The sequence below is a fragment of the Eptesicus fuscus genome, chromosome 3 (genome assembly GCF_027574615.1).
Source record: "Eptesicus fuscus isolate TK198812 chromosome 3, DD_ASM_mEF_20220401, whole genome shotgun sequence".
Taxonomy (NCBI): Eukaryota; Metazoa; Chordata; class Mammalia; order Chiroptera; family Vespertilionidae; genus Eptesicus; species Eptesicus fuscus.
The window spans coordinates 41,973,988-41,998,950 of NC_072475.1; the positions used below are offsets into that span (position 1 = coordinate 41,973,988).

General features: G+C 42.8%; 1 protein-coding gene across 6 annotated transcripts in view; it reads left to right on the forward strand.

Moving 5' to 3' along the window:
* Positions 1 to 4,757: 4,757 nt before the first annotated feature.
* KLHL24 (kelch like family member 24) overlaps positions 4,758 to 24,963 on the forward strand; it is a 50,663-nt gene continuing 30,457 nt past the window's right edge. For 3 of the 6 annotated variants that reach the window (XM_054713780.1, XM_054713778.1, XM_054713781.1), the window contains exons 1-4: positions 6,897 to 7,120; positions 11,015 to 11,126; positions 14,244 to 14,306; positions 18,264 to 19,241. In XM_054713780.1, the coding sequence (XP_054569755.1) occupies positions 18,322 to 19,241 (920 nt within the window). In that variant the 5' untranslated portion in view covers positions 6,897 to 7,120; positions 11,015 to 11,126; positions 14,244 to 14,306; positions 18,264 to 18,321. Of the gene's footprint in view, positions 4,883 to 6,896; positions 7,121 to 11,014; positions 11,127 to 14,243; positions 14,307 to 18,263; positions 19,242 to 24,963 lie in introns of those variants that run through there. The other 3 variants (XM_028146670.2, XM_028146672.2, XM_054713779.1) reach the window with 3 other exon arrangements.

Sequence of the window (24,963 nt, forward strand, 5' to 3'; positions counted from 1 at the left end):
TCAGGCCAACCTAGAGCAGTCAGGGCAGGAGTACTTTATGACAAAATATCAGGTTTCTTCTGAGACCAGAGGGGCCACTTGAATTTTCACTACTGGGGAAGAAATTAAGACAAAGGAAGGTAAAATCAGATGTCCTTGGGGCAGAAGAATAAAGAAAAGAGCCGGGTCTGGCATCACAGTACGGGGAGGATGCAAGTATGCCTCAGAGCCCAGCAATCAGAGCCCAGGGTTCACAGTGATGACCAGTCACCCTTACCTGCAACGAGCAGGGCAAAAATGGGCACAAACAGGACCTGGAGGCCACTGAGGCACCAACTCCTGGCATCTCGTGGACGTCCATCTGTGAAGGGCAGTTTCAAGAGCAAATCCAGGATTGCCACCACACTCCACCCCCAGACAGGAAGCTCACTTTGTTTCTATCGTGAGGAAAAACACCTTGTGGCAGACCGCACTCCTGAGGGGAAAGCTCAGGGACGGGGAGAGGGAGCTAGCTTGCCCTCCACGTGGCAGGAGACATACCTCTTTCCCCAGATCTCAAAATGGAAAATTTCCCAGCTATATCTTTCCTTGTTGAATCCTAACGCTACTATGTTTGACCCCAAGTTCTAACTGGCCTAGTGGAGCCCGTGACCGACTATCTGGGCGGGGTGGGAGTGGCACCCCAGAGGGGCAACTCAAACCTTTCCTGGTAACTCACTACAAAGCCAGGGAGAGTCAGACCTCTGCATCCACAAGGGCTTCAGAGCTGAGTCACTCTTACCTAATGGGAGACGAAGGGAGGGGAGGGGAGGGACTCAAGACTGGAGAGGCTCAGGTGCCATGAGCAAATAATGTACTGTGTTTATTCTCCCCTGCACTCAACACTCTGAGGGGTGTTGTGTAACAGACGTGCTGCGATGTTAAATATGTCCGTGGAGGAATATGGTGAGGGGGAGAGGATAATTTGTTATTTATGAGCTTCTGCTCTCTGAAGACTGGAACTCTCTTTTTTGAAAGGTGATGAGTGTAAAAATGCAAATTACTGAAAAGGGGGGTGGGCGGTGTCTAGGAGGAAAATGGCAGAGATCATAAAAAGGGAGAAAAGCCAAGCTGGTACTAGAGAGAGGCCCAGAGAGAGGGTGTCTAGTGAGAAAATAGGGGTGGCTGAGGAAGGAGCTGAGGTAAGGGAACAGATGTTGAAAGAGGGTTTTATAGAGTTTTGTAGTGTGAAATGCCATGTAAATCTCCCTTTGTGGAACCATCAGTAAAATCTCCATTCATCAGTGTTTTGCAACTGGGATTTATTGCTGGGGAGAAGCTCAAAGGGCGGGCCCATACCTGTCAAAGAACCCAGCTGCATCCAGGGGCTAGGTATAAACATAATGCCAAGCCACAGTCTAAAAACACTGGAGGTGTGTGGTGGTGGGAGGAGGAGGGGGCGGGAATGGCAGGGGGCCAAACGGGGGAAAAGGAGACATATGTAATACTTTAAACAATAATAAATACACTGAGTGGCCAGATTATTATGATCTCTGAACGCGTAATAATCTGGCCACTCAGTGTATATCCTATATAATAAAAGGCTAGTATGCAAATTGTCCCCTCGACCAGGAGGTCGACCATCAGGCAGCCCAGCCAACCGCCCATGTCTCCTCCCCCTGGCCAGGCTCGCCGGCCCCCACCCATGCACGAATTCATGCACCGGGCCTCTATATGTATATTAGAGGCCCAGTGCATGCGTTCAGAGATCATAATAATCTGGCCAGTCAGTGTAAATAAATAAATAAATAAATAAATAAAAACACTGGAGGTGTGCACAGCTTCATGGTAGGTGGGGGAGAAACTCAGAGAAGGCCCTACAGAAGAAGTGGCACCAGAGATGAGCTTTAAAAGAGGACCAACATTTCTACTACAATTGGGGACAAGGAAACATCAAGTACAAGAGGCCAAGAGCAGAGGCAGGAAAGGTTGGTGTGTGTACAGAGTGATATTGTCTGCATGGGGAAGAAGAGCATGCTGGAGAGAAAAATAAAAAGAATGGCTGGAGGAACTATGGATGCTTGGCAACCTTAAACCTTAGAGACTGTTGCGGATGCTCTGGAGAGCAAAACAAGGACTGCCGTGGGCTACCTGCAAGAAGACAGACTTTGGGACAATGTAGTATATCCCTGAAAGGAAAGGTTCCCCCCTCTCCAAGTTTCTGCCTCATTCACATGACCAGTCCAACCTGGATTGTGAACACCGCATACAATAAATCACATTACATTACAGAATAATCTCACTCCGTTTCAGAAGATTCCCCCTGGACTTGACAGCTCTACTTACATTCCAGCCCCAGCTGAAAAAAAAAAAAAAAAGGCTGCTACCTAGCCATGCTCACTGGAGTGGAGTACACATAACTTCCAAGGCCCTTCACCAATACTGAAACCACTCAAACTCTGGCACCTGAGGAGCTCTCATATCCACCAGTAGTCCTCTGCCTGTCTCCAGGGCTACCTGTCCCATGGTCCCCTCCCTCCCTTCCTCTCTCAGATGACTATCCTGTACCTATCTGCCCCAGAGAGGAGGCATTCTGAGGAGGACATCATACAGCTGAGCCCAAGTGGATCCCAGGGTCTTGGTGGCACTTAATTTTTTTTTTCGGGTGCCTTTAAACTCAAGAAGTAGAAACCATTCGATCCGTGAATAGATACACACTGAACACTTACTAGGTGAGCTATGATATGAGTAAGACACGATTCCTGACCTGAGGGGGTACTCAGTTGGTAAAGGCGTGTAAATAAATATGGGCAATTAGTGTAAAGACTGCTGGGAAGGAGGTAAAGATGGGTTGCTGTGGAAAGACAGAGGAGAGATACCTAGCCCAGAGGAAAATGGGAAGGAAAAGAGGGTGTCCCAAGAGAGACTCACAAGCTGACTCCTGGAGGGAAGAGCAGGAGTTAGTCTAGTGAATGGGGTGAAAGGAAGGAAGGGGCATAGGAGGCATAGGGAGCAGGATATGAATGGGAATGGCCCGGATACCGAGAGAGTGAGTCCTTTGGGCCACTGTGGGTAGTTTATTAAAGCTGGTGTTTAGGCTGCAGAGGTAGACCCTAAAGTGCCTCAGGAAGGACCTTTGTGCACTGCCAGGGAGTTGAGACTTTATCAAGGCAGTGAGGATCCACCAGTGCTTAGTTGCCTGCCTATTCCTGGAAAAACAAAAATCCATACAAGAAAAAAAAAATTTGACTCAGCCGCGAATAATAAATAGTCTTAATAACTTAAACACTAAATAATTATTTAATCAGAAATTATAATATTGGAAGGATGGGGGACAGGGATGACAACTGCTTTAATAGAAAATAGCAATATGGTATATAGAAATAGAGATTAAGTACCAGAATAGTTCAAATAGTTGAAAATGGTTGTTTTTGGAAAATCAGGAAGGGGAAAGGTGGGAGACGGGGCTGCTATTGCACAACTGACCTTGTAATACATATTTAACTTTGTTAGTAAACTATTTAGAAAGAAAATTGTCTACCTACATTAATATAAATACAATTTTTTAAATGTATGTGCGAATTACAGCTTCACCATTTAATAACTGAATGACCTGGGCTGAAACTTTATCCTCTCTGCAGTTTAGTTTCTTCACCTGTAAAATGGGATAATACCACCTATCTTGCTGAGTTATTATGAGGATTAAAGGATATATATAAAGTGCCTAGCACTGAGTCTGGAGTTTTGTAGCAACTTAATAAATTGCAGGCATTTTCATTTTTAATAAGAGACGGAAAAGAAGCCTAAAAAGTATTTTTAAGAGGCCTGATCTTCTATATATACTAGAGGCCCAGTGCACGAAATTTGTGCACTCGGTGGGGCGTGGGGGAGTCCCTCAGCCCAGCCTGCACCCTCTCACAGTCTGGGAGCCGTCGGGGGATGTCCAACTGCTGGCTTAGGCCCGCTCCCCACGGCAGTCAGACATCCTTAGCCCTATGGGAGCGCAGCCCCTGGTGGTCAGTGTGCATCGTAGTGACCGTGGTTCTGCCATTTGGTCAATTTGCATATTAGCCTTTTATTATATAGGATACACCTCTGGTCATTGCAACACAATCCTTTATTCAATAAAGGCATGACTATATTCATAACGAATAGAAGAGAGAGAAGTTATAATTCTGAAACCAAAAAGTAGTTAAATGTTTGAGAGTATACCCATCCTTGAAAAAAAACAAACGCCAAATAATGTCCTTTGCTGAATCTATTTGCCTTGGAAAATAGGGATTTGCAACAACTTTGATTTGCATGTACATCTAAAATAAAAAGGTAACTCAGGATTTAATGCAGGTGACAGTAACAGATTTACACAGAAAGACGGTTTCCCTGCGCCACCTACACAAGCTTTCTGTCCCTTTCACCCTTCAGGCCCTCAGATTTCACAACTGGGAACCAAGGGATCAAATTTAAAAGATATCTAAACCTCGTCGCACACTCTAAGGTTCTGCGACTTCATGGAAATGTGCTTTTGCCTTGGACGTGGCAATAAACATACCACTCAGGTTTCTCATTAGAATCCTAAGACGATGCATTTCCTTAACCTGTTTCTAACTAAAACAAAGTATTTCCAAGTCACCAGCCCCTGGACTGGGTCTCGTCACGCTCGCAAAGTGGTCGCCCCCGCAGTAGGAACTACATCTCCCAGGGTGCCCCGCGAGTGGGGAGCCCACTCGGATTGGCCCGGGGTGTATGACGCTCAGTGTTTTGGCCCGGACGGTCACATGTTTCCTTTGTTGTGAGCTACAGCAGTGACTGGTGGCTCCAGGAGACCTCAGGGCTGGAAGGAGCGCTGCGCCGCCAGCCGCTAACGGACCGCGGGGGCAGCCGCTGCTCGCCACTGCTGCTGGCCGCCTCCAGCCTTCGCCGAGAGGTACCCGGGGATGACAGCTCCGGGACCGGCCGAAAGGCGAGGAACCGGCCAGCGCCGGGGGGCGGAGGGGCGACCGAGGTCACGACCACGGGGGTGTCTGCAGGAGGGAGGCCAGCGGCGTCCGGCCTCTCGGGGCCAGACTCGGGGGCGCCGAGGAGAGATTGCGGTTGGGGCTGCTAGGCCCCTGTCTGAGGCGGGGGGTCTGTAGGGCGTCCCTGGGGCTGCTGGGCCCCTGTCTGTAGGGCGTCTTTAGCCCCGCTCGGCAACGACAGTCCTGAAAGGAGGGCACCCCAGACTCCTGGCACTGCCGCCCCGGAACCGCGGCGATGCTGACGCGCCCCGCCGGGGCCAGGCTGGGAGGGACAGGGCCGCCCGGGCTGGGGTTAGCAGGTGGCGGCCACCCCGTCGCCTCGGGGGCGGGAGCAGCTGGCAAACGGGGCTGGGGAGACGGGTCCTGCTGTTGCCGACCGGCTTCGAACGGGGCGCTGCTCTTTCATAATCGAAGGAAGCACTGAATGCGAAGGCCTCAAATCAAGCCTTTCCGTGGTTTTTTTTTGTGTGGTTTTTTTTGGGGGGGGGGGGGGGGGCGATCGCTGTCTGTCGGGGAGGACTGACGGGGTCAAGGTGGGTTCGGGCCAGAGTAGCCCCACTAAAGCGTTTGCGAAATGTGCTCGGTCCTGTCACCTGACCGCTACCCCCGCCCCAACCCCCTGCGAGCCTTTGTTTACCACGGATCGCGGCGGGGCCCGGGCCGAGAACCCGGCCCTGGAGCGACCGTCCCCGGGGAGTCGTGGCGGGAGGGGCTGCGGGCGTTCCGCCGGCCGAGTCCCCGCCTAACCTCCCCACCTTCCCACCACTCCAAGGCTTGGTTTCTTAATTTAGTTCCTAACGTCCCCGCCCCCCAAGTCCCGGACGTTCCGTACGCCGATTGTTAACGCGGTCGGGATTGGGCGCTTGCGGCTGGCGGGGCGGGACCCGGGGGGGGCGAGTTCCGAGTGTTGATTGGCGGCCGGCTGGTCGCTAGGTGGTCCTGCCGGGGCAGCTCCTCCCCGCCCCCTCGAAGGTGATCTGGAGGACGCGCGAGGGCGCGCTCTGCGCTCCTCTGCAGCCTCGGCCCGAGCGGAGCCGGCGGCACGCGCTCCCGCGGGGAAGGACCCTTCCGGGTCGCCCTTGGCTGAGCCCCGCAGCCTCTGCTAGAACCTGAGGCGGGTTCTGTGTCCTCAGGGAACCGCAGCCGCGGCCCGCCCTCCGGGGCCGCAAAATTAGGCCCGTTGAAGTGGCGCCTTATCTGCCACAGTGTTGGGCAGGAAGTCCTCTTGCGAATTTGTTCTTGATGATTTGTAAACAAGGTTTAACACTTTAAGCGCCAAGCCTGTTTTGTCTTCCTCTCCGTTTAGCCCTCGGTATCCGATTTCACCGCTATGCTGGCGGCACCGGTGACTGGCCGGTCCGGACGGAAAGTATAGTGTTAGTCACCGGTGACTGCCATGGCGCTTAACGTGTTGAATAGCTAAGTGAGGGCCCTAACGCCGCATTTTAGGGTGCCTCGGGGCACCCCCCAGGCAGGGACTGGACACTAGTTTGATGGATTTTAATGACTAATTTCTCGCACTCCCGAGCAGCTTTTTAAAGATCACGTCTCAGTATGTGCAGCTGCAGACTGTTTAGGTCCACCAGCTGAGGTTGATTTTTATTAGATACGTAAAATAGATTTAAAATCTGCCTGCTGTCGACCAAGGTGTAAAGTTATAATTCTAAAATATTAGGTATCCTTTGAGGATATCCTCCTAAAAGTTAAAGATTCTTCTATACCTCCGTTTAAATTCGTTGTTTTCTTTGTTGGTTTTTTTTTTTTTGGGGGGGGGGGCGGGTTATAGCTCACTTTTCTAGGTATTAATCCCTATGATAATTCAGGATTTGTGAGAGCAAATTGCAAATGTGTTTTTGTTTGTTTGTTAATCCTCACCTCAGTATGTTTTTTTCCATTGTTATTTAGGGAAAGTGGGAGGGAGGGAGAAGTAGGAGGAGCAGAGAGTGAGTGAGAGAGTGGAAGAGAGAGAGGAACATCAATGTGAGACACAATAATTGTTTGCCTCCCCCATGATGGGGTCCGAATGAACCTGCAACCCAGGTACAAGCCCTTGACGGGAATCTGCGACCGACCCTTCGATGTGAGGGGCGTCGCTTTAAACCACGTAGCCACACCAGCCAGAGCAGCAAATGTCTTGTTTTGAAATTGTAAGTGACTGTGCCTGTAATAAATCTACCAAAACGTTCATTTTAGCCATAGTGTGTAGAAGATGCGGTTTTCCTGATCTCATGGGGAGATTCTGGAAATAGTGCTTGGGTTTTATCAGGTTTTCTTTTCCTATAAATCCATAGGAATTGACCCAAAACTTAATGCATTTCTGTAGGAGGTTGATTGAGCCATCTGGGTAAAGCAGGACTTGAATATGAACAATTCTCATTGGTTATGCATTTTAATATATTTTTTAAATAGAAGTGTAGATGACCACCATAAGGAGCAGCTTCTATGATCCCAAACTGATCCTATGTGCACATTCAGGGCTTTTAAAAACCTATCTAAATAAATAAAAAATGCAAACCTTTTTAAAAAATAAAACCACCATTCAAAAGACTGCTTATCCAGACAAAGCCTGTGACTAGTCTCTAAACAGGAAGAAGAATTAGTATTCTGAGTTAGAGCTATCAGCTTTAATTCAAACTTTCTTAGCTTTTATCCAAGTTGCTAAATCCTTAATGCTTTTTGCTATTTCTTAAATAAGCGGCTGCAGTTATTTTGTATATACTTTTTAAGACCCTATTCTATTAAAAACAGTAGCTAAACTTTTTTTTTAATTGACGGGTTTGTCACTGCTTAAACTCACATAAGGGCTACAGTTTTTCAGATTTGGGCACATCTTAAAGTTTACTAAATTAGTGTTTAAATTAGGCTTTACCTATTCAGTCGTTTCTAAAAGTTATTTGTGTCACCTAAGGTAAATAAAAATCACTTGACTTATGAAAGCTTTTATACATAGAGAAGTCATTTTAAATATTAGATCTCAAATTTGTTCAAGTGGCAGAGCATTGATAGTGTCCTTGCAGACTTCAGTAATTCTAATAAGAGAACAGAAAGCATAAGTCTAATCCTATATAATAAAACCCTAATATGCAAATCAGAATGACCAGTCACTATGATGCACACTGACCACCAGGGGGCAGATGCTTGAGAGAGAGGCAACCAGTCGGCAATCGGGGGGCGAGGCCAGCCAGCAGGTGGTGCCAGGTCACTAGCCAAGGCAGGTGCCAGCAGGGGGCCCCTGATTGCCCCACCCACTGGTCACCCCACAGATGGCCCTGATTGCCGGCCAGTCCTAGGGACCCTACCCTATATATTGGGAACAGTCTCATAGATTTAAAAATTAAAACCTGACAAGGCTACTCTAACACTGAAAAAACAGGATGATGCAGCAATGACATGCATGGACTCTGGCTTGCACATTTTGTGATCAGCCTTTATTCTGACACTTATAACTGTGTGACAAAGCCAATTACTTAACTTCTCTCTGCTTCAGTTTTTCCACCCATAAGATGGGGAAAATGGCACTACTGCCTCAGAAGGATCATGTTATGTACTACTTTTCATAACTAGGGCAAAAAAATGTAGCTGCCCATACAACAGCAAGATGCCTTTCACCTGTATGAAAAGTATGGTCACTGGTGAATACAGCATCCTGGATGGCGAGAGGGATGTCCGACTGCCCATTTAGGCCTGACATCCCATTCCCCGAGGGGTCCCAGATTGCAAGAGGATGCAGGCCGGGATGAGGGACACCACCACCACCACCCCCAACACCCCCACCCCCCCGGTGCACAAATTTCATGCACTGGGCCTCTAGTAGAAAACATAATTCTAACAGAAACTATATATTATATATCTATAGGTCTTTCAATCCTATCTAATAATAGACAAATATACAAATTGACCATACCCACAAGCCACGCCCACCATCCAATCAGAGCGAGTATGCAAATTAACCCAAACCAAGATGGCTACAGCCACAGAGAGCAAGGTTTCCTAGGTAACAGAGGAAGCCAAGCTTTCTGCCAGCCGTTGCAGGCCTAAGCCTCCACTCAAGCTACAAAGTTTCAATTATAGAAGGTAAACAAATTCAAACAAATGGCGGCAGAATGGAGCTTGAGAGAGCAGGCCAGGGTTGCCGCCGGCAACAGAGGAAGCAAAGCTTTCCGCACACCCTGGCTGGGCCCACCCCCTTAAGGCAACAAAGTTTCAATTATAACCCCAACACAAATGGCTGCAGGCCTCGGAGGGAGCCCCAGGCTTGGCTCTGCTCCAGGCTACAAAGTTTCAATTGTAGAAGGAAAATAAATTCCAGATACCAGGGCCTCCGCTTGCATTGCCAGGGGGCGTGGCCCGCCTGCAAACCACCACAGGCCCCTCTCTCAGGCCGCCCCACACCCCAAGGGAACCCCACCCTGATCAGGGACACCCTTCAGGGCAAACCAGCTGGCCCCCACCCCTGTACCAGGCCTCTGTCCTATCTAATAAAAGAGTACTATGCAGATTGATCATCACTGCAACACACAATATAGCTGCCCCCATGTGGTCAAAGATCCTGCCCCCATGTGGACACAAGATGGCCACCACAAGATGGCCAGCAGGAGAGGGCAGTTGGGAGGCACCCGGCCTGCAAGGGAGGGCAGTTGAGAGGGACCAGGCCTGCAAGGGAGGGCAGTTGGAGGTGATCAACCCTGCAGGAGAGGGCAGTTAGGGGTGACCAGGCCGGCAGAGGAGGGAAGTTGGGGGCAAACAGGCTGGCAGCAGAGTGGTTAGGGGGTAATCAGGCTGGCAGGCAGGCAGGCAGGCAGGCAAGCAGTTGGGAGCCAGCAGTCCTGGATTGTGAGATGGATGTCCGACTGCCCGTTTAGGCCCGATCCCAGGGATCGGGCCTAAACGGGCAGTCGGACATCCCTTGAGGGGTCCCAGATTGGAGAGGGTACAGGCTGGGCTGAGGGACAACCCCCCTCCGTGCACGAATTTCGTGCACCGGGCCTCTAGTTTTAAAATAAAACAATGCATTAAATACCTAAAAGAAACATGTTAGCAAGATAAAGCCAATGAAGTTAAGTTTACATGTCAAGTCTAGTGAGAAGCATGAGTAGACTCAATAGGACAGTTTAATACCAGGTATTATGTCTGATGATTAATGATTTGTTTTTCTTCCTTTGAGGAATATTAATAGCCAAAATTTTTAAGGCAAGGAAGAGAAACACTGAGTGGAGAAATTCAATTTTTTGATTCTGTAATTTGGGAAAAGATAGTATTCTTTTTTAGTTATAGAATCATATGGTTTAGTCTGACATTGTTTAAACACTCCTAAATTTTTCATCATCATATACTTCTTATTTCTCTTTCATTAATCAAAGTCATAATGTATTGACCATTTGAGGTTCTAGTAAACAAAGGATAATCACTAGTTGCTATAATTCTAGGCAAAGAAATGTAAGGTTTTAGTTTATTTCTGATATCTTAAGTGGGTAAATATGTTCTTGGTGGTTCCATTAAGAAATTAAAAATTTTGAAAATAGCAGCTTTCAGACTGGACTTTAAATATTCCATTTATAGAACTTGGTTCAGGAATCACTGCTCCAAAAGTAAACCTTTAAATTGAAAATTTAAGAGCATAAATTTAAATATAATGGTTCAAATAAATTAGCTAACTTTTGTGAAAATATCAGAAATTTATAAAAATTGCTTAGTTTTACACAGTATCATGTTAAATACAATTTTCTAGTTATTTTAACATAATGGATTTATTTTGTTGCAGTTGTTTTCTTCCTTCTTTTGACTTACTATGTATCTTTAAAGATAAACCTCTTTTTGGTTGGTCTTCTGTTGGCTCTGCTATTTTTTCACTCAAGGTTAAATTTGAGAAAATGAAGTTGTGTAGAGCATAGCATGTGGCAATTCTCTACTGCATGTTACAATGACTGTGTTAATAAAAAATGTTGTTGATCTCCTTTTTTTCTGGTATTTATTAGTCTTTATAAGCCCCTCATTAATCTGTACTATCTTTAAGGCTGATTGTAATTTCTTTCTTTGTATAGAATTCCTGCATTCTAAAGGAAAAATAAGTTTGGTTGCAGCACAGCTACACTCTAGATTAATTCTGATAGTATACATCTTCTTGGGACTTTGTATGCTGACCCCCTGTGTCCCGTAAGTATTAGCTAAAAACCCTGCAGAAAATGTCCAGATGAATTGTCTTGCCCTTCTACTTCTTAAGGCAGCAATTTTCTACCTTTTTCATCTTGTGGCACACAAGCTAATTACTAAAATTCTGCAGCACACGAAAAAAATACATTATTTTTTTGCCAATCTGACCAAAAAAAAGGTATAATTTTTTTTATTTATTCATTCATACTGGATGGCTCTTGTTGTATTGGCTGTTGTCATTTTTCTTATTTGGCAATCTAAGGCAAAGGAGGTCAGTGCCCCTGACTGAATAGTCAGGTATTGCATGTTTTAAAAATTCTTGCAGCACACCGGTTGAAAATCGCTGCCTTAAGGTATAATTCTAGATCAGATCAGTCATGAGAGAATCTATTCCAGTCTGCACCTGTGTTTTCTGTTAGAGAAACACTGAGAAAATGAATCTAATCTATTTTAATATCAGTCTTTGAGTTCTTGTCTGGTTCTTATATTAGCCAATCCCAAAGTCTAAAATTGGATCTGAATCCAGTATTTGCAACCCCAGTGCCAGACGAAGGATAGGCTCTTTGTAAATGTTTCTTGAATTGAGCTGAATACCTGTGTTGGCTCAGAATCTTATTGCCATTGGGAAGAAGCATTTAGCTAGGATTAACAATCCCCTGATCTGACCAATTTGAGATAGTCTTTACCAAAGGTACACACAAGTTAGCCTGCGTTCTACAAGTAAAGAAACATGCTAGATAACAGTCACCTCACAATCATCGCAAATCAGGGTATAGAGACGTGTGTTCATGTATTTCTGTAGAAAAAAATCAATAGTCCATAACTTGGTCTTGAGAATTTATGAGTTCTATTTATAGATATACTAGAGGCCCGGTGCTTGGGGGGGGGGGGGGGTGTCCCTCAACCCAGCCTGCACCCTCTCCAATCTGGGACCCCTCGAGGGATGTCCGACTGCGCGTTTAGGCCCAATCCCGGTTGATCAGGCTGGCAGACAGAAGCAGTTAGGGGCAATCAGGAAGGCAGGCAGGCGAGCAGTTGGGAGCCAGCAGTCCTGGATTGTGAGAGGGATGTCCGACTGCCCGTTTAGGCCCAATCCCACCAGGATCCAGGACTGCTGGCTCCCAACTGCTCGTCTGCCTACCTTCCTGATTGCACCTAACCGCTTCTGCCTGCCAGCCTGATCGACCCCTAACCACTCCCCTGCCAGCCTGATTGATGCCTAACTGCTCCCTGCCAGCCTGGTCCCTCTCAACTGCCCTCCCCTGCTGGCCTGATCGCCCACAACTGCCCTCCCCTGCAGGCCTGGTCACCCCTAACTGCCCTCCCCTGCAGGCTTGATCGCCCCCAACTGCCCTCCCTTGCAGGCCTGATTGCCCACAACTGCCCTCCCTTGCAGGCCTGGTCCCTCCCACCTGCCCTCCCCTGCTGGCCATCTTGTGTGTTGGAGTGATGGTCAGTTTGCATATTATTCTTTTATTAGATAGGATAGAGGCCTGGTGCACAGGTCGGGGCCGGCTGGTTTGCCCTAAAGGGTGTCCCGGATCAGGGTGGGGGTTCCCTTGGGGGGTGGGGCGACCTGGGTGAGGGGCCTATGGTGGTTTGCAGGCTGGCCATGCCCTCCGGCGACCCAAGCAGAGGCCCTGGTATCTGGGATTTATTTATCTTCTATAATTGAAACTTTGTAGCCTTAAGTGGAGGCCAAGGCAGGCCAGGGCAGGTGGAAAGCTTGGCTTCCTCCATCGCTGAGGGCAACCCAAGCCTCCTGCTCTCTCCAGCTCTGTGACTGCCACCATTTTTGTTGGGATTTATTTATCTTCTATAATTGAAACTTTGTAGCCTTAAGCGGAGGCCAGGGCAGGCGGAAAGTTTGGCTTCCTCCATTGCCAGGGAAACCCAAGCCTCCTGCTCCCTCTGTGGCCACAGCCATCTTGGTTGGGTTAATTTGCATACTCACTTCTGATTGGCTGGTGGGTGTGGCTTGTGTGTGTAGCAGAGGTATGGTCAATTTGCATATTACTCTTTTATTAGATAGGATGGGCCAGAAACCAGGTCCATTAGTGTTCAATTGCTATTCTGTGCACAGTTCAAGGTGCTAGTATTTTCTCTTAAGAATGCTTAAGCGTTCCTCTATTCCCCTTCTACCCTCCCCCAAAAAACGGAGTTATGCCAAATTAGTTAATTTCTATAGGTACTACATCTATATAAGCTTCAACAAAGCAAAAGAAATAATACATTTATATTAAAAGATTAAAAATTATTTTATAAACTTGGAGATACTATATTGATAATCTAATTACTGTGGATTTTAAAATGAACTTTTTCCTGAATTACCTAGAATACTTGAGATTTTTCTTTTTTTTTAAATTTCTTTATTGATTAAGGTATCACATATTTGTCCTCGTCCCCCCATTCCCATCCCACACCCCTCCCCACACATGCCCCCACCCCCCTGTTGTCCTTAACTGCTGGTGAGGCTCATATGCCTGCACACAAGTCCTTTGGTTGATTTCCCCCTTTACCCCCACCCTTACCTACCCTCCCCCCGAGGCCCGACAGTCTGATCCATGCCTCCTTGTTTCTGGGTCTGTTCTTGTTCATCAGTCTATGTTGTTCATTATTTCCCCAATACTTGAGATTTTTCTGAAATATATTCCATGGTTATATAATATATAATGACTAAATTGTTTACTTTTGGTAATATTGATAGACCAACTCAGAATTATTTAATGGCTCCAAACTCAGATCTGATATCTATTACCAGACATTCTTCAAATATCCAATGCAGAATTATCACAGGATATCTATTTTTCTCATCTTACTGTCACCATTAGCTTGCTGTTGATGCCAGTGTTTACTCATCTTTCACTCAATAAACCTTACTGCAGGATAAAATTGTCAAGTAAAGAAGTTGACAAATAACGAAACTAATTTGTATGTAAAATAGCAATTTGCTTTCAGGAATTGTTATTCAGTAATGATTTTCTATACAAAAGTAAACTTCCAGTTAGAAACTAAAATCAACTAAAAACATTTTTTAACATATTAGTAAATCCTGCCATCTACCAGTATAAGTGATTCATATCTGATTTATATGTTGCTGCTGTTCTCCATTTATTTTAGGTGTGGAAATTGAGACAACACAAATATTTTGACTGAGGCTTTGATCAAGCAAATGCTAAAAAGGTATTTATAATATTTATAAACTATTTAAACATAGTTATTTGAAGATTTAAACCATTTTACTTTCTTGAACCAGGGGTCACTTAGGTCAGTAAGAATCACAAGGAACAGTTCTGTCCTCAAGATCATAAAGGAAGGCAACCTCACGGTCGTTTCCACTACTAAATAAAGTATTTACCCAGTCCTTTCCACCGTTTCCTGATACTCTCAGTCCCCCTTCAGCATTTTTCTCCAGACTTAGAGACACTAAAATAAGTTATCTCCACTCATTTTTCTGGGACATAAATCAAATACATCTAATTTTAAATTTACTTAACAATCAGAAACTAGGTCTACAACATTTATGAGTTTTGCAGCTGGAAATAAACCTTACAGTATCCTTAACACTGACCAGTGTGGCTCAATTGGTTGGGCGTCATCCAGTGCACTGAAAGGTTGCCAGTTCGATTCTCATTCAGGGCACATGACTGAGTTACGGGCTGGAGCCCTGGTGTGGGGCATGCAGAAGGCAGCCAATCGATGTTCCACTCTCACATCAATGTTTCTCTCTTGCCTCTCCCTTCCTCTCTCTCTAAAAATCAATTCAATTAAAAAAAAAAATTCTGTTAAGAAAAGTCTTTCCTTCAAGTGACAATGTACCTCCAGAAATAAAACCCCTGAAGAAATGAGAGAGAAAAAAAAAAGTTAGTAGCTTTACTAGACAAATCATGTGATATGGGCAGAAGTCATTGACACGACCGTCTGATCACCCTTGCATCCACTAACTTACCTAGATATACACGGAGTGGCCAGATTATTATGATCTCTGAACGCATAATAATCTGGCCACTCAGTGTATATCCTATATAATAAAAGGCTAATATGCAGATTGTCCCCTCGACCAGTAGTTCATCAGGCAGGCCGGCCAACCGCCCATGTCCCCTCCCCCTGGCCAGGCTAGCCAGATCCCACCCATGCACGAATTCATTGCATTGGGCCTCTAATACACACACACACACACACACACACACACACACACACACACACACACAGTGAGTGGCCAGATTATTATGCGTTCAGAGATCATCATAATCTGGCCACTCAGTGTACTTTTCTAATTAAATTTTCCTGGAACAAACATTTTCCTCTTGTTTTGTCCAGAGATGCCAAATTGATTTCTTGCTTTTTCCATTACTAGTTAAAAATAAAATACTTGATTTGTGTAAAATGGGAAAACAAAGGCTAATAAATTAACATATAGAAGCCCAAAAGATAAACTTTGGAATGCATCTCATATTTCTAAGATCCTTCTATGCAAATCATTTACCCACCCTGTCACCTAGGAAGAGTTTATATTTTATGCTTTGTGGAGACTGGTTAATGGGAGAGTTCCCAGAAAGTCCAGAGAAGTCAGGATGTCCAAAAGCCAAGCCAAAGCTGCTCAGAAGGAAACAGCCCAGGTCTAAGAGACAGCCACTTACAAACAAAGCAGTAGACAGGTATCTTGTTGCTGTTGAGTACTTTATAACAGCAGGTGATTTTTACAATTGTTCTAATCCAGGATTCTCAGTTTTACGTTGGGTAAAAGACATGAAAGAGCTCTTGTCGGTCAGTAATTAAGGAACCAGCTATGAGAATAAGGGGCAGAAAATATCATAAAAAGACAGATCCTTAACTCCTATAAAGTTTTGGGGGTTTTGTGTGTGTTTTTAAATTTTTGAGAGTAGTTTATTAAAGCTGAGGACATTGAAACAAGGAGGGACTTAGCACAGAAGAAGCAACAGGAGAGCCTAGGCAGAGTCACTTAGTAATGAGCCGAGGTGGGGTTGCTTCGGCTCACTGAGAAATAAAAGCCACAGCGAACGAAGTGAGCCCAGGCTGGCTGCTGTCAGCTCACTGCAAAGTCAGAAAAAGGGGGCCTTGGAGACAGGTTCAGGGGGTTAACCCAGGACAAGCTGCCCGCTGCTCCATGGTTCCCCTGGTTGCAAGTCTCAGTGGGATCCCTTAGAGTTTAGGAGATGCGTGCCTGTGAGGGAGGAAGGGCAGGCAAAGGCCCGAACGTGTGCTCCCAGGAGGGAGAGCACACGAGTTTTAATCAGCCTTGTATTGATACTTGACTCACTCAATGTGCTACCCCAAAGTGAATACAGTAAGATAGAAAACCAACACAGTAAGGTTATTGAATGCAGAACACAGAGTATCTTTTCATTTATGTAAGAAAAACTTGTCCCTTTTATCCAAAAGGGAGATTCTATAATGCTGCAGTGATCATAGGGGTGCATATATCTTTTCAAATTAGTATTTTGGATTTCTTCAGAAAAATACCCAGAAGTGGAATTGCTAGATCATGTGATAGTTCTATATTTAATTTTTTTAGGAACTTCCATACTGTTTTCTATAATGTTAAGCCTTCTTCATGCTACCATCATTTGGTCTGGATATCTGACTGTTGAAATATTTCAGGAAGCAGCTGGGACCTTTATAAGTGATTGTGTATGAAATTCTGAGGGCACGGGAATAGATGAGAGCTACCGTGAGTGCTCTTAAGCCAATGATAAATACATTTTGGGTCATATATCAACTTAAGGTGTGAAAAGCAAGTAGGGGAAGAACCACCTTAAAAATTAAAATTTAAGAGAATTGACAGCTATAACCCAATGCCTCAATTCATTAGTTACCTATCCATAGTCACTTCTGAGGGAGGTTTAAAAACAAATTATTTTCTATTTATAGTGGACATTTAGGGGAAAATAGAGGAAAACAAAACAAATCACTTCAGATTTTGGCATATGTGCCTCCTTTTTTCTATCTCTAGATGCACTGATTCATAAATTTTTCTATTTCTTTAGCATATGTTTTATGATCTGCTTTTCACTTACTCTCTAGTTAATTTTTCCCATGTCATTAAATAGTCTACATAATTTTTTAAAATGTATTTTTATTGATTTCAGAGAAAAAAAGAAGAGGAAACGAGAGAGAGAAACTTCAATTATCAGAATCATTGATCATCTGCCTCCTGCACGCCTCCTACTGGGGATCGAGCCCAAAACCCGGCATGTGCTCTGACCTGGAATCGAACTGTGACCACCTGGTTCATAGGTTGATGCTCAACCACTGAACAACACTGGCCGGGCTAGTCTACATAATTTTTAAAGGCTGCATAGACTGTGTTCCATCCTTAAGATGTACTTCGGTTTAACCCCCTATTTAGGTCATTAGGTTGTTTTAAGTATTTTTTATTAAAACAGCATTGGGGCCCTAGCTGGTTTGGCTCAGTGGATAGAGCATCAGCCTCAGGACTGACGGGTCCTGGGTTTGATTCCAGTCAAGGGCACATGCCCGGTTTGTGGGCTCAGTCCCCAGTGGGGGAGTGTAGAAGGCAGCTGGTCAATGATTCTCTCTCATCATTGATGTTTCTATCTCTCCTTCTCTCTCTCCCTTCCTCTCTGAAATCAATAAAATGTATTTTAAAAAATACAGCATTGGACATCTCTGTAGATAAATCTTTCTACATATCCTGTTATTTCCTTAGTAATGCTGGAAAAGGACTTGCTAGTCAAACAATATACATATTTTTAAAGACCATTAATAAATATAATTGAATTCCTATTTAGCAACACTAGTATATTAAGATAATATACACTTATTTTAGGATTCTGAATATAGTCAAGTTCTCTGTCTTACAGTATTCTGACTTACCTTTATAGTCAGTGGATAAAACCCAGCTGTGTAAAAGGAAAGACAGAGGTCATTAGTAATTCACAAAGTACATGGTATCCTTTCACCTGGGGGGTCTAATTGTACAAATGCAATTTTTATTTATCAATGTTTATTAAAACGAAGTAGTGCTCTATACCCTACATGAAATATATTACACGATATTGTTGCAGTGTTACATCAAAATGAAATTATATAATTGGAATACTGAATGTTTTACTTATTAAAATGTTTTCACTGTTTGTTTGTTTTTTTCACTTTTAGCCACGTAAAGATCCCTAACAGTCATTTCTCAACAGTTATATAGTCAACTGATGTAACGATGGTCCTAATATTAGGACGAAGACTAAACAGAGAGGATCTCGGGGTGCGTGATTCCCCAGCAACTAAGCGTAAAGTCTTTGAAATGGACCCTAAATCTCTGACAGGCCATGAATTTTTTGACTTCTCTTCAGGATCATCCCATGCTGAAAACATACTCCAGATATTTAATGAATTCCGAGATAACCGATTATTCACAGATGTTATCATTTGTGTGGAAGGGAAAGAATTTCCTTGCCATAGAGCTGTTCTGTCAGCCTGTAGTAGCTACTTCAGAGCTATGTTTTGTAATGACCACAGGGAAAGCCGAGAAATGTTGGTTGAAATCAATGGTATTTTAGCTGAAGCTATGGAATGTTTTTTGCAGTATGTGTATACTGGAAAGGTGAAGATCACTACAGAGAATGTACAGTATATCTTTGAAACATCAAGCCTCTTTCAGATCAGTGTTCTCCGTGATGCATGTGCCAAGTTCTTGGAGGAGCAACTTGACCCTTGTAATTGCTTAGGAATTCAGCGCTTTGCTGATACCCATTCACTCAAAACACTCTTCACAAAATGCAAGACTTTTGCATTACAGACTTTTGAGGATGTGTCCCAGCATGAAGAGTTTCTTGAGCTTGACAAAGATGAACTTATTGATTATATTTGTAGTGATGAACTTGTTATTAGTAAAGAGGAGATGGTTTTTGAAGCTGTCATGCGTTGGGTCTATCGTGCTGTTGATCTGAGAAGACCACTATTACATGAGCTCCTGACACATGTGAGACTCCCTCTGTTGCATCCTAACTACTTCGTTCAAACAGTTGAGGTGGACCAATTGATCCAGAATTCTCCTGAGTGTTATCAGTTGTTGCATGAAGCAAGGCGGTACCACATACTTGGGAATGAAATGATGTCCCCAAGGACTAGGCCACGAAGGTGAGAAAACTGTTTACAAATTAACTACAATATAATTAACAAAAGTTTTTGTTTTTAACATATTTGAAACATCCTGAAGATAATTTCAGTGTAGTCATTTATATGTATTGTTGCATGTAGATTTTATATAATTTAAGATTTGTTTTAAATGTCTCTCCCAGTGACGACTAGATTCATTCTTTGTTATTGTTCTGAACTGTCAGAGGGTGTTGCAAAGGGTCTTTGCAACTGTGCATGTCTCAACATATTTCTACTAATTTCTTGTAGCCTTTGTAGGGTCCCAAAGCATTCCACTTTTCTTCCCAGAGAGTCTTTGGATAAAAAGGAGCTAAAGACTTTGGCAGACTAACAGACAACATGAAATATAGAGGTGGAGTAAGTAAGCTCATGTACATTGAGTGGATTCTCAGATATAAAACCCAACCTTCAGATCTTTTCTCATTGCCATAGTTACTATATTTAATGTCAATCTCAATTTTTAAATTTTTTTCTGATTATAAAAATTATATCATTATACAGAATTTGGAAAATGTATGTTATGTTAAGTGTAGGAATGCAATTAAATATTGTACAATTATATCTCAATAAAACAAAAAAGCTGACTCGAGTTTTTTAAAAAGTAATTGTTAATGGTTTAACAAAGGACAAAAAAATACAATTTTATTCTGTAAGTGTACTGATTTTTTCTAAGTTCCTGTTCTTTTTTTAAAGACTGTTCAGAGACTTGGGCTGAGTTTAAGAATGTGGAGAGGCCAAGGTTTTTAAATGTATTAAGAAAGCTAAACAGCTCCAGGGATATTCCACAGCTTTTCTGGATGCACAGTATCCCTCCAAGGAAAATCTCTCATTCTTCCAAACAGAGTCCCTTGTAGCAGAAGAATGTTTTGGGGTGAAATAGGGCTGATAATACCTATTCTGCATATCTCATGGGATTAGAATAGGCACCAAGGGATATATGTTGTAAAATCAAAATAAGTCATTTATTATTAACTAGAGGCCCATTGCACGAAGATTCATGCAATAGGCCTTCCTTCCCCTGGCTGCCGGCACCGGTTTTCCTCCACCACCCAGGACCCAGGCCTTCACTCTGGCCGCTGCCTTCCGTCTTCACTCCAGCCGGAGCGCCGCTCCTGTAGCTCCCTCCGCCCTCCACCCTCCCTCCTCCCCCTCATAGCAGGCATCGCACCCCACCCGGCCACTCTGTGCCTGTATGCGTGCTGCCCAGAGGCCAGGAGCTGCTGGGGGGCGGGGACGCCGCCATCTTTGTTAGGTTATTTTGCATACTCACTCCTGATTGGCTGGTGGGCATCGTGAAGTGACGGTCAATTTGCATGGTTCTCTTTTATTAGTGTAGATGTTATTTACAAAGAAATGACCTGAATGAACATATTGGAGCCTCCGGCTAATTAGGTTAGATAAAGATAATAAATACTTTTTCTGATTCATTTAATTACTTGATTTACAAAAAGTTACTTCCAATTTTGAAGGGGACCAATCCATTTTATACAGTGGAACAAATCTATATAAAAGATTGCTATATCACCTTTCTTTAGGAGGCAAGTAGAAAAAAAACAATTGAATTTACAGACTATTATAATAGCAGATATTTATTTTGTGAGGAATCCTTTATTTTACAACTCTGAAATCAACTTCTGTCCCTCATATTGTCTTTCACTTACTTGTTACTGCATGTTAGTACCCATCACTAGGAATGTCATTACCTGAACAATATGTATTATTTGTACAGGTTCTCATCTTTCTGAGAAACTCCAAACTTCTTTGAAAAAGGGGTGATGTCTCCACTTCTTCAACTGCAGTTCACTCCTCTGACTTCTGCTCCAGTCACTCTCCTGAAACTCCTCTCAATCAGGTCATCACTGACCTTCTGTTTGTTATTTGTTAGACACCTCTTTTCAGTCTTTATCCAGCTTGATCTCTCTTTAGAATTTGACATTATAAATTGCTTTAATCCCTCTTGAAACTCCTTTAGCTTGTGGAGTACCATTTTCTTCATGGTCCTCTTACTTCTCCAGCTGCTCTTTTCCAGTTGATGGTTCTATATCTAGTCTTGGGAATGTTGGTAGTCCCTTTGGTTCACATCTCTTTGTCTTGCCTTACACACTTTCCTAGGTGATCTTATCTACTCTCATGGTTTTAATTACCATGCATGCTGTTGACTATCAAACCTATATCTCCAGTCCAGACTTTTTCTTTCATTCATTCATTCATTCAACCAATGTTACTTTTTTTTTTTACTTGAGGATGCATCTTTTAAAAAAAAATAACAGGCAAAATAATACCACACTTAAATTTAATAGTTATTTAATATTATCTAATACCCAATTCATATACATACTTCCTCCAGACTGTTCTCTAATGAATCTGGATCTAATCCAGGATCACTTATTGCATCTGGTTATTTCCATGAAATCTCTCTTATTTCAGAACAATTTCTTTTTTGTGATTCTGACTTGTTGATGGGCAAGTTGTCCAGAAAAGTATTCTGCCTTCTGTATCAGTCTTGTTGCATCCTTAGGGTATCACTTACCTGCATTTAGTTATGTTTCTGGAAACGAAGTTGGCTCTGCATGCCTCAGCTTAATGGAGACCAGTTAAGTATTTCTGGCAAGAGTTCATCCTAGGTAATGCGACACTTTAGGAGACACAAACTATCTGGCTGTCTTCACATTAGCAATGCAAAGATTAACTCCAGATTAATCTTTAATTAACTCCACCAATGAACAGTTAGGTTATACTCCACATCAGTCAGTGTTTCTTTAGTGTTTATCCAGTGCCAAGTATCCTTCAGAGCTCAATGCATATTCTACATATATATACCCACGTGTCTCTTAAATAACAGAAAACCCAAAAATGCACCCAAGCATGAAAGTTTGATAATCTTCACTGCCGGTTGTAAACCCTTGAGTGCATGGAGAGAAAACAGTGGGACCAGTCACAGAAGGAACAAAGCTTAGCAACAGTAGTTGTCTTTTTAATAATATATATTATGCAACCTTAAATGTCTGTGCTAATACATAATATTTATAATATTTTTTATTGATTTCAGAGAGGAAGGGAGAGGGAGAGAGCGATAGAAACATCAATGATGAGAGAGAATCATTGATTGGTTGTCTGCTGCATGCCCCCCACTGGGGATCAAGCCTGCAACTGAACCTGGAATCGAACCCAGGACCCTTCAGTCCGTAGGGTGACGCTCTATCCACTGAGCCAAACTAGCTAGGGCCATAATATTATTTTTTAATAAACACCAAGTGCAGGCATCATGATGTGTTTAGAGTACTGACTTCAGAAACAGACAGGCCTGATTATAATCTGGCTCTATACTAGTTCTATGATCTTGGGCAAGACACTTTTAACTTCACTATGTATCAGTTTTCGCATTTGTAAAATGAGCATAATATTATCTACCTTGTAAAATTGTTGTGAGTGCCCTACCCAGTTTGGCTCAGTGGATAGAGCGCCGGCCTGCAGACTGAAGGGTCCTGGGTTCGATTCCAATCAAGGGCACATGCCTGGGTTGCAGGCTCGATCCCCAGTGTGGGGCTACAGCCGATCAATGATTCTCTCTCATCGTTGATGTTTCTCTCTCTCCCTCCTCCTTCCTCTCTGATATCAATAAAAATATATTTTTTAAAATTGTTGTATTAGAGATATCATATGAAAGAATGCATAACCTACCATTTGACACAAAAAAAAAGCTTAGTAAAAATTATTACTGGTTTCATGAAGAAAATACATTTTAAATTTATGCTGTACTTTTACAGAATAGGAAATGTGATTGAGGCAGAAATGCTTGCTATCAAATGGCTCATTTTAAGCATAAATTGTTCATATCTATGAGAAAAAAATCAATGCTCTTTGCTATACTCCATTGAGCAATAGGTAGCTAATATTTAATAAGCTCCTACCTCTGGTCTAATAATCAGTTACTATATAGTGAATATCGGAATATAACTGCCGTAATGAGAACAAGGTTCAAGTTCCTATTAGAAACCATTTGAGAAAACTAAGATAAGTGTTTTTTGTGTGTTCTTTAAAGAAATGGTGTTTTTTGCACATCCCCTGTGGGGGCTGTGCAGGAGGCGGCTGATCGATGTTTCTAGCTCTCTATCCCTCTCCCTTCCTCTCTGTAAAAAAATCATTAAAATATTTAAAAAAAAAAAAAAAAAGAAATGGTGTTTTAGTTGAAAGAGGCTTGTAAATACAGAGAAAAGACTCATGGTTGCCAGAAAGGAGCTGGGGGACTGGGTATTAAAGGGGAAGGGATTAAGTACAAATTGGTAGTGACAAAATAGCCACCAGGATGCATAGTCAATAATATTGTAATAACTAGGTATGATACCACATGGTACTGGAAACATCAGGGGGAACACTTTGTAAAGTATATGATTATCTAACCACTATGCTGTACACCTGAAACTAATACAAAATAATGTTGAATCTAAAAAAAGTGTTTTAAGATTAATAAATACCTTCATTCTTTATTTTATAGGTGATAAAACTGAAGCACCGTTAAATGAACCAACTTGTTCTTGTCATAAAATTACTTAGTGGCAGAGGCAAGACTAAAATTTTTTGTTCTGAATTTTTGTTCTAGTCCCTCTTAAGGATATTATTCTATATTATAGGATACATGGTTTCCCACTTTTAATACATGTTAATTCATTGTTATTTTGAACTTAAACATTATTACATAAAAGCATATATATTGTAATTTTCCCTCTACCTGACCTTTGGTATATCAGTTGTCCCAAAGGATACCTCTGTTACCAAATTTTTGAACTCTTTTTAGAAATATTCTTTGCATACAAGTGTGGTGTGTGTGTGTGTGTGTGCATGCATACCCACATACCTCCCCACTTTTGTTTATGCAGATAGTAGGGTACTACAGTTTTGCACTTTGTTTTTATCACTTAAAAGTACCTTGGAGATTTTCTACATCGCCACATAAAAGACTTTTCTTTCATTTATTTTTACTTTTGTTATGGATTTTTTTAAATCTTTTTTTGTTTGTTAATCCTTACCCAAGGATATTTTTTCTATTGATTTTTAGAGAGAGTAGAAGGGAGGGAGGGAGGTGGGGAGAGAGAGAGAGCGAGAGAAACATCCATGTAAGAGAGACATATCAATTGGTTGCCTTCCACACATGTCCCAACTGAGGCTGGGGTTAGAAGTTGGGGTGGGAAGGTGGAAGGGGGAGATCAGCAACCCAGGTATGTGCCCTTGATGGGGAAATCAAACCCTCGACCCTTTGGCCGATGTTCCAACACTCAGCCACACTGGCCAGGTCTCAAATCATTTTTTAAAAATCGTATAGTGCCCCATATATTGATACCATAATTTATTTGATTCATCTCTTAATGATAGTTGTTTAAGTTGTTTCTAGATTTTTGTCATTACAAAGAATGCTCAGTATTATGCATATGTCTGCATACACTGATAATTTATAACTTGAATTACTAGAAATAGAATTGCTGAGTCATAGGATATGGGCATTTTTAGTTTTGGTAGCTACTGTATAAAATTTTCTTCCAAGCTATACTTCAGCCAAAAATATGAAAGTATCTATTTCTCAACTCCTTTGTCAACATAACATATAATTAGTTTTTGTAAATCTTTGCTACTCTGGAAAGTGAAAACCATATCGCATAATTTTTTTAGAATTTTTATTTATTGATTTTAAAAGGAGTAAGGGAGGGAA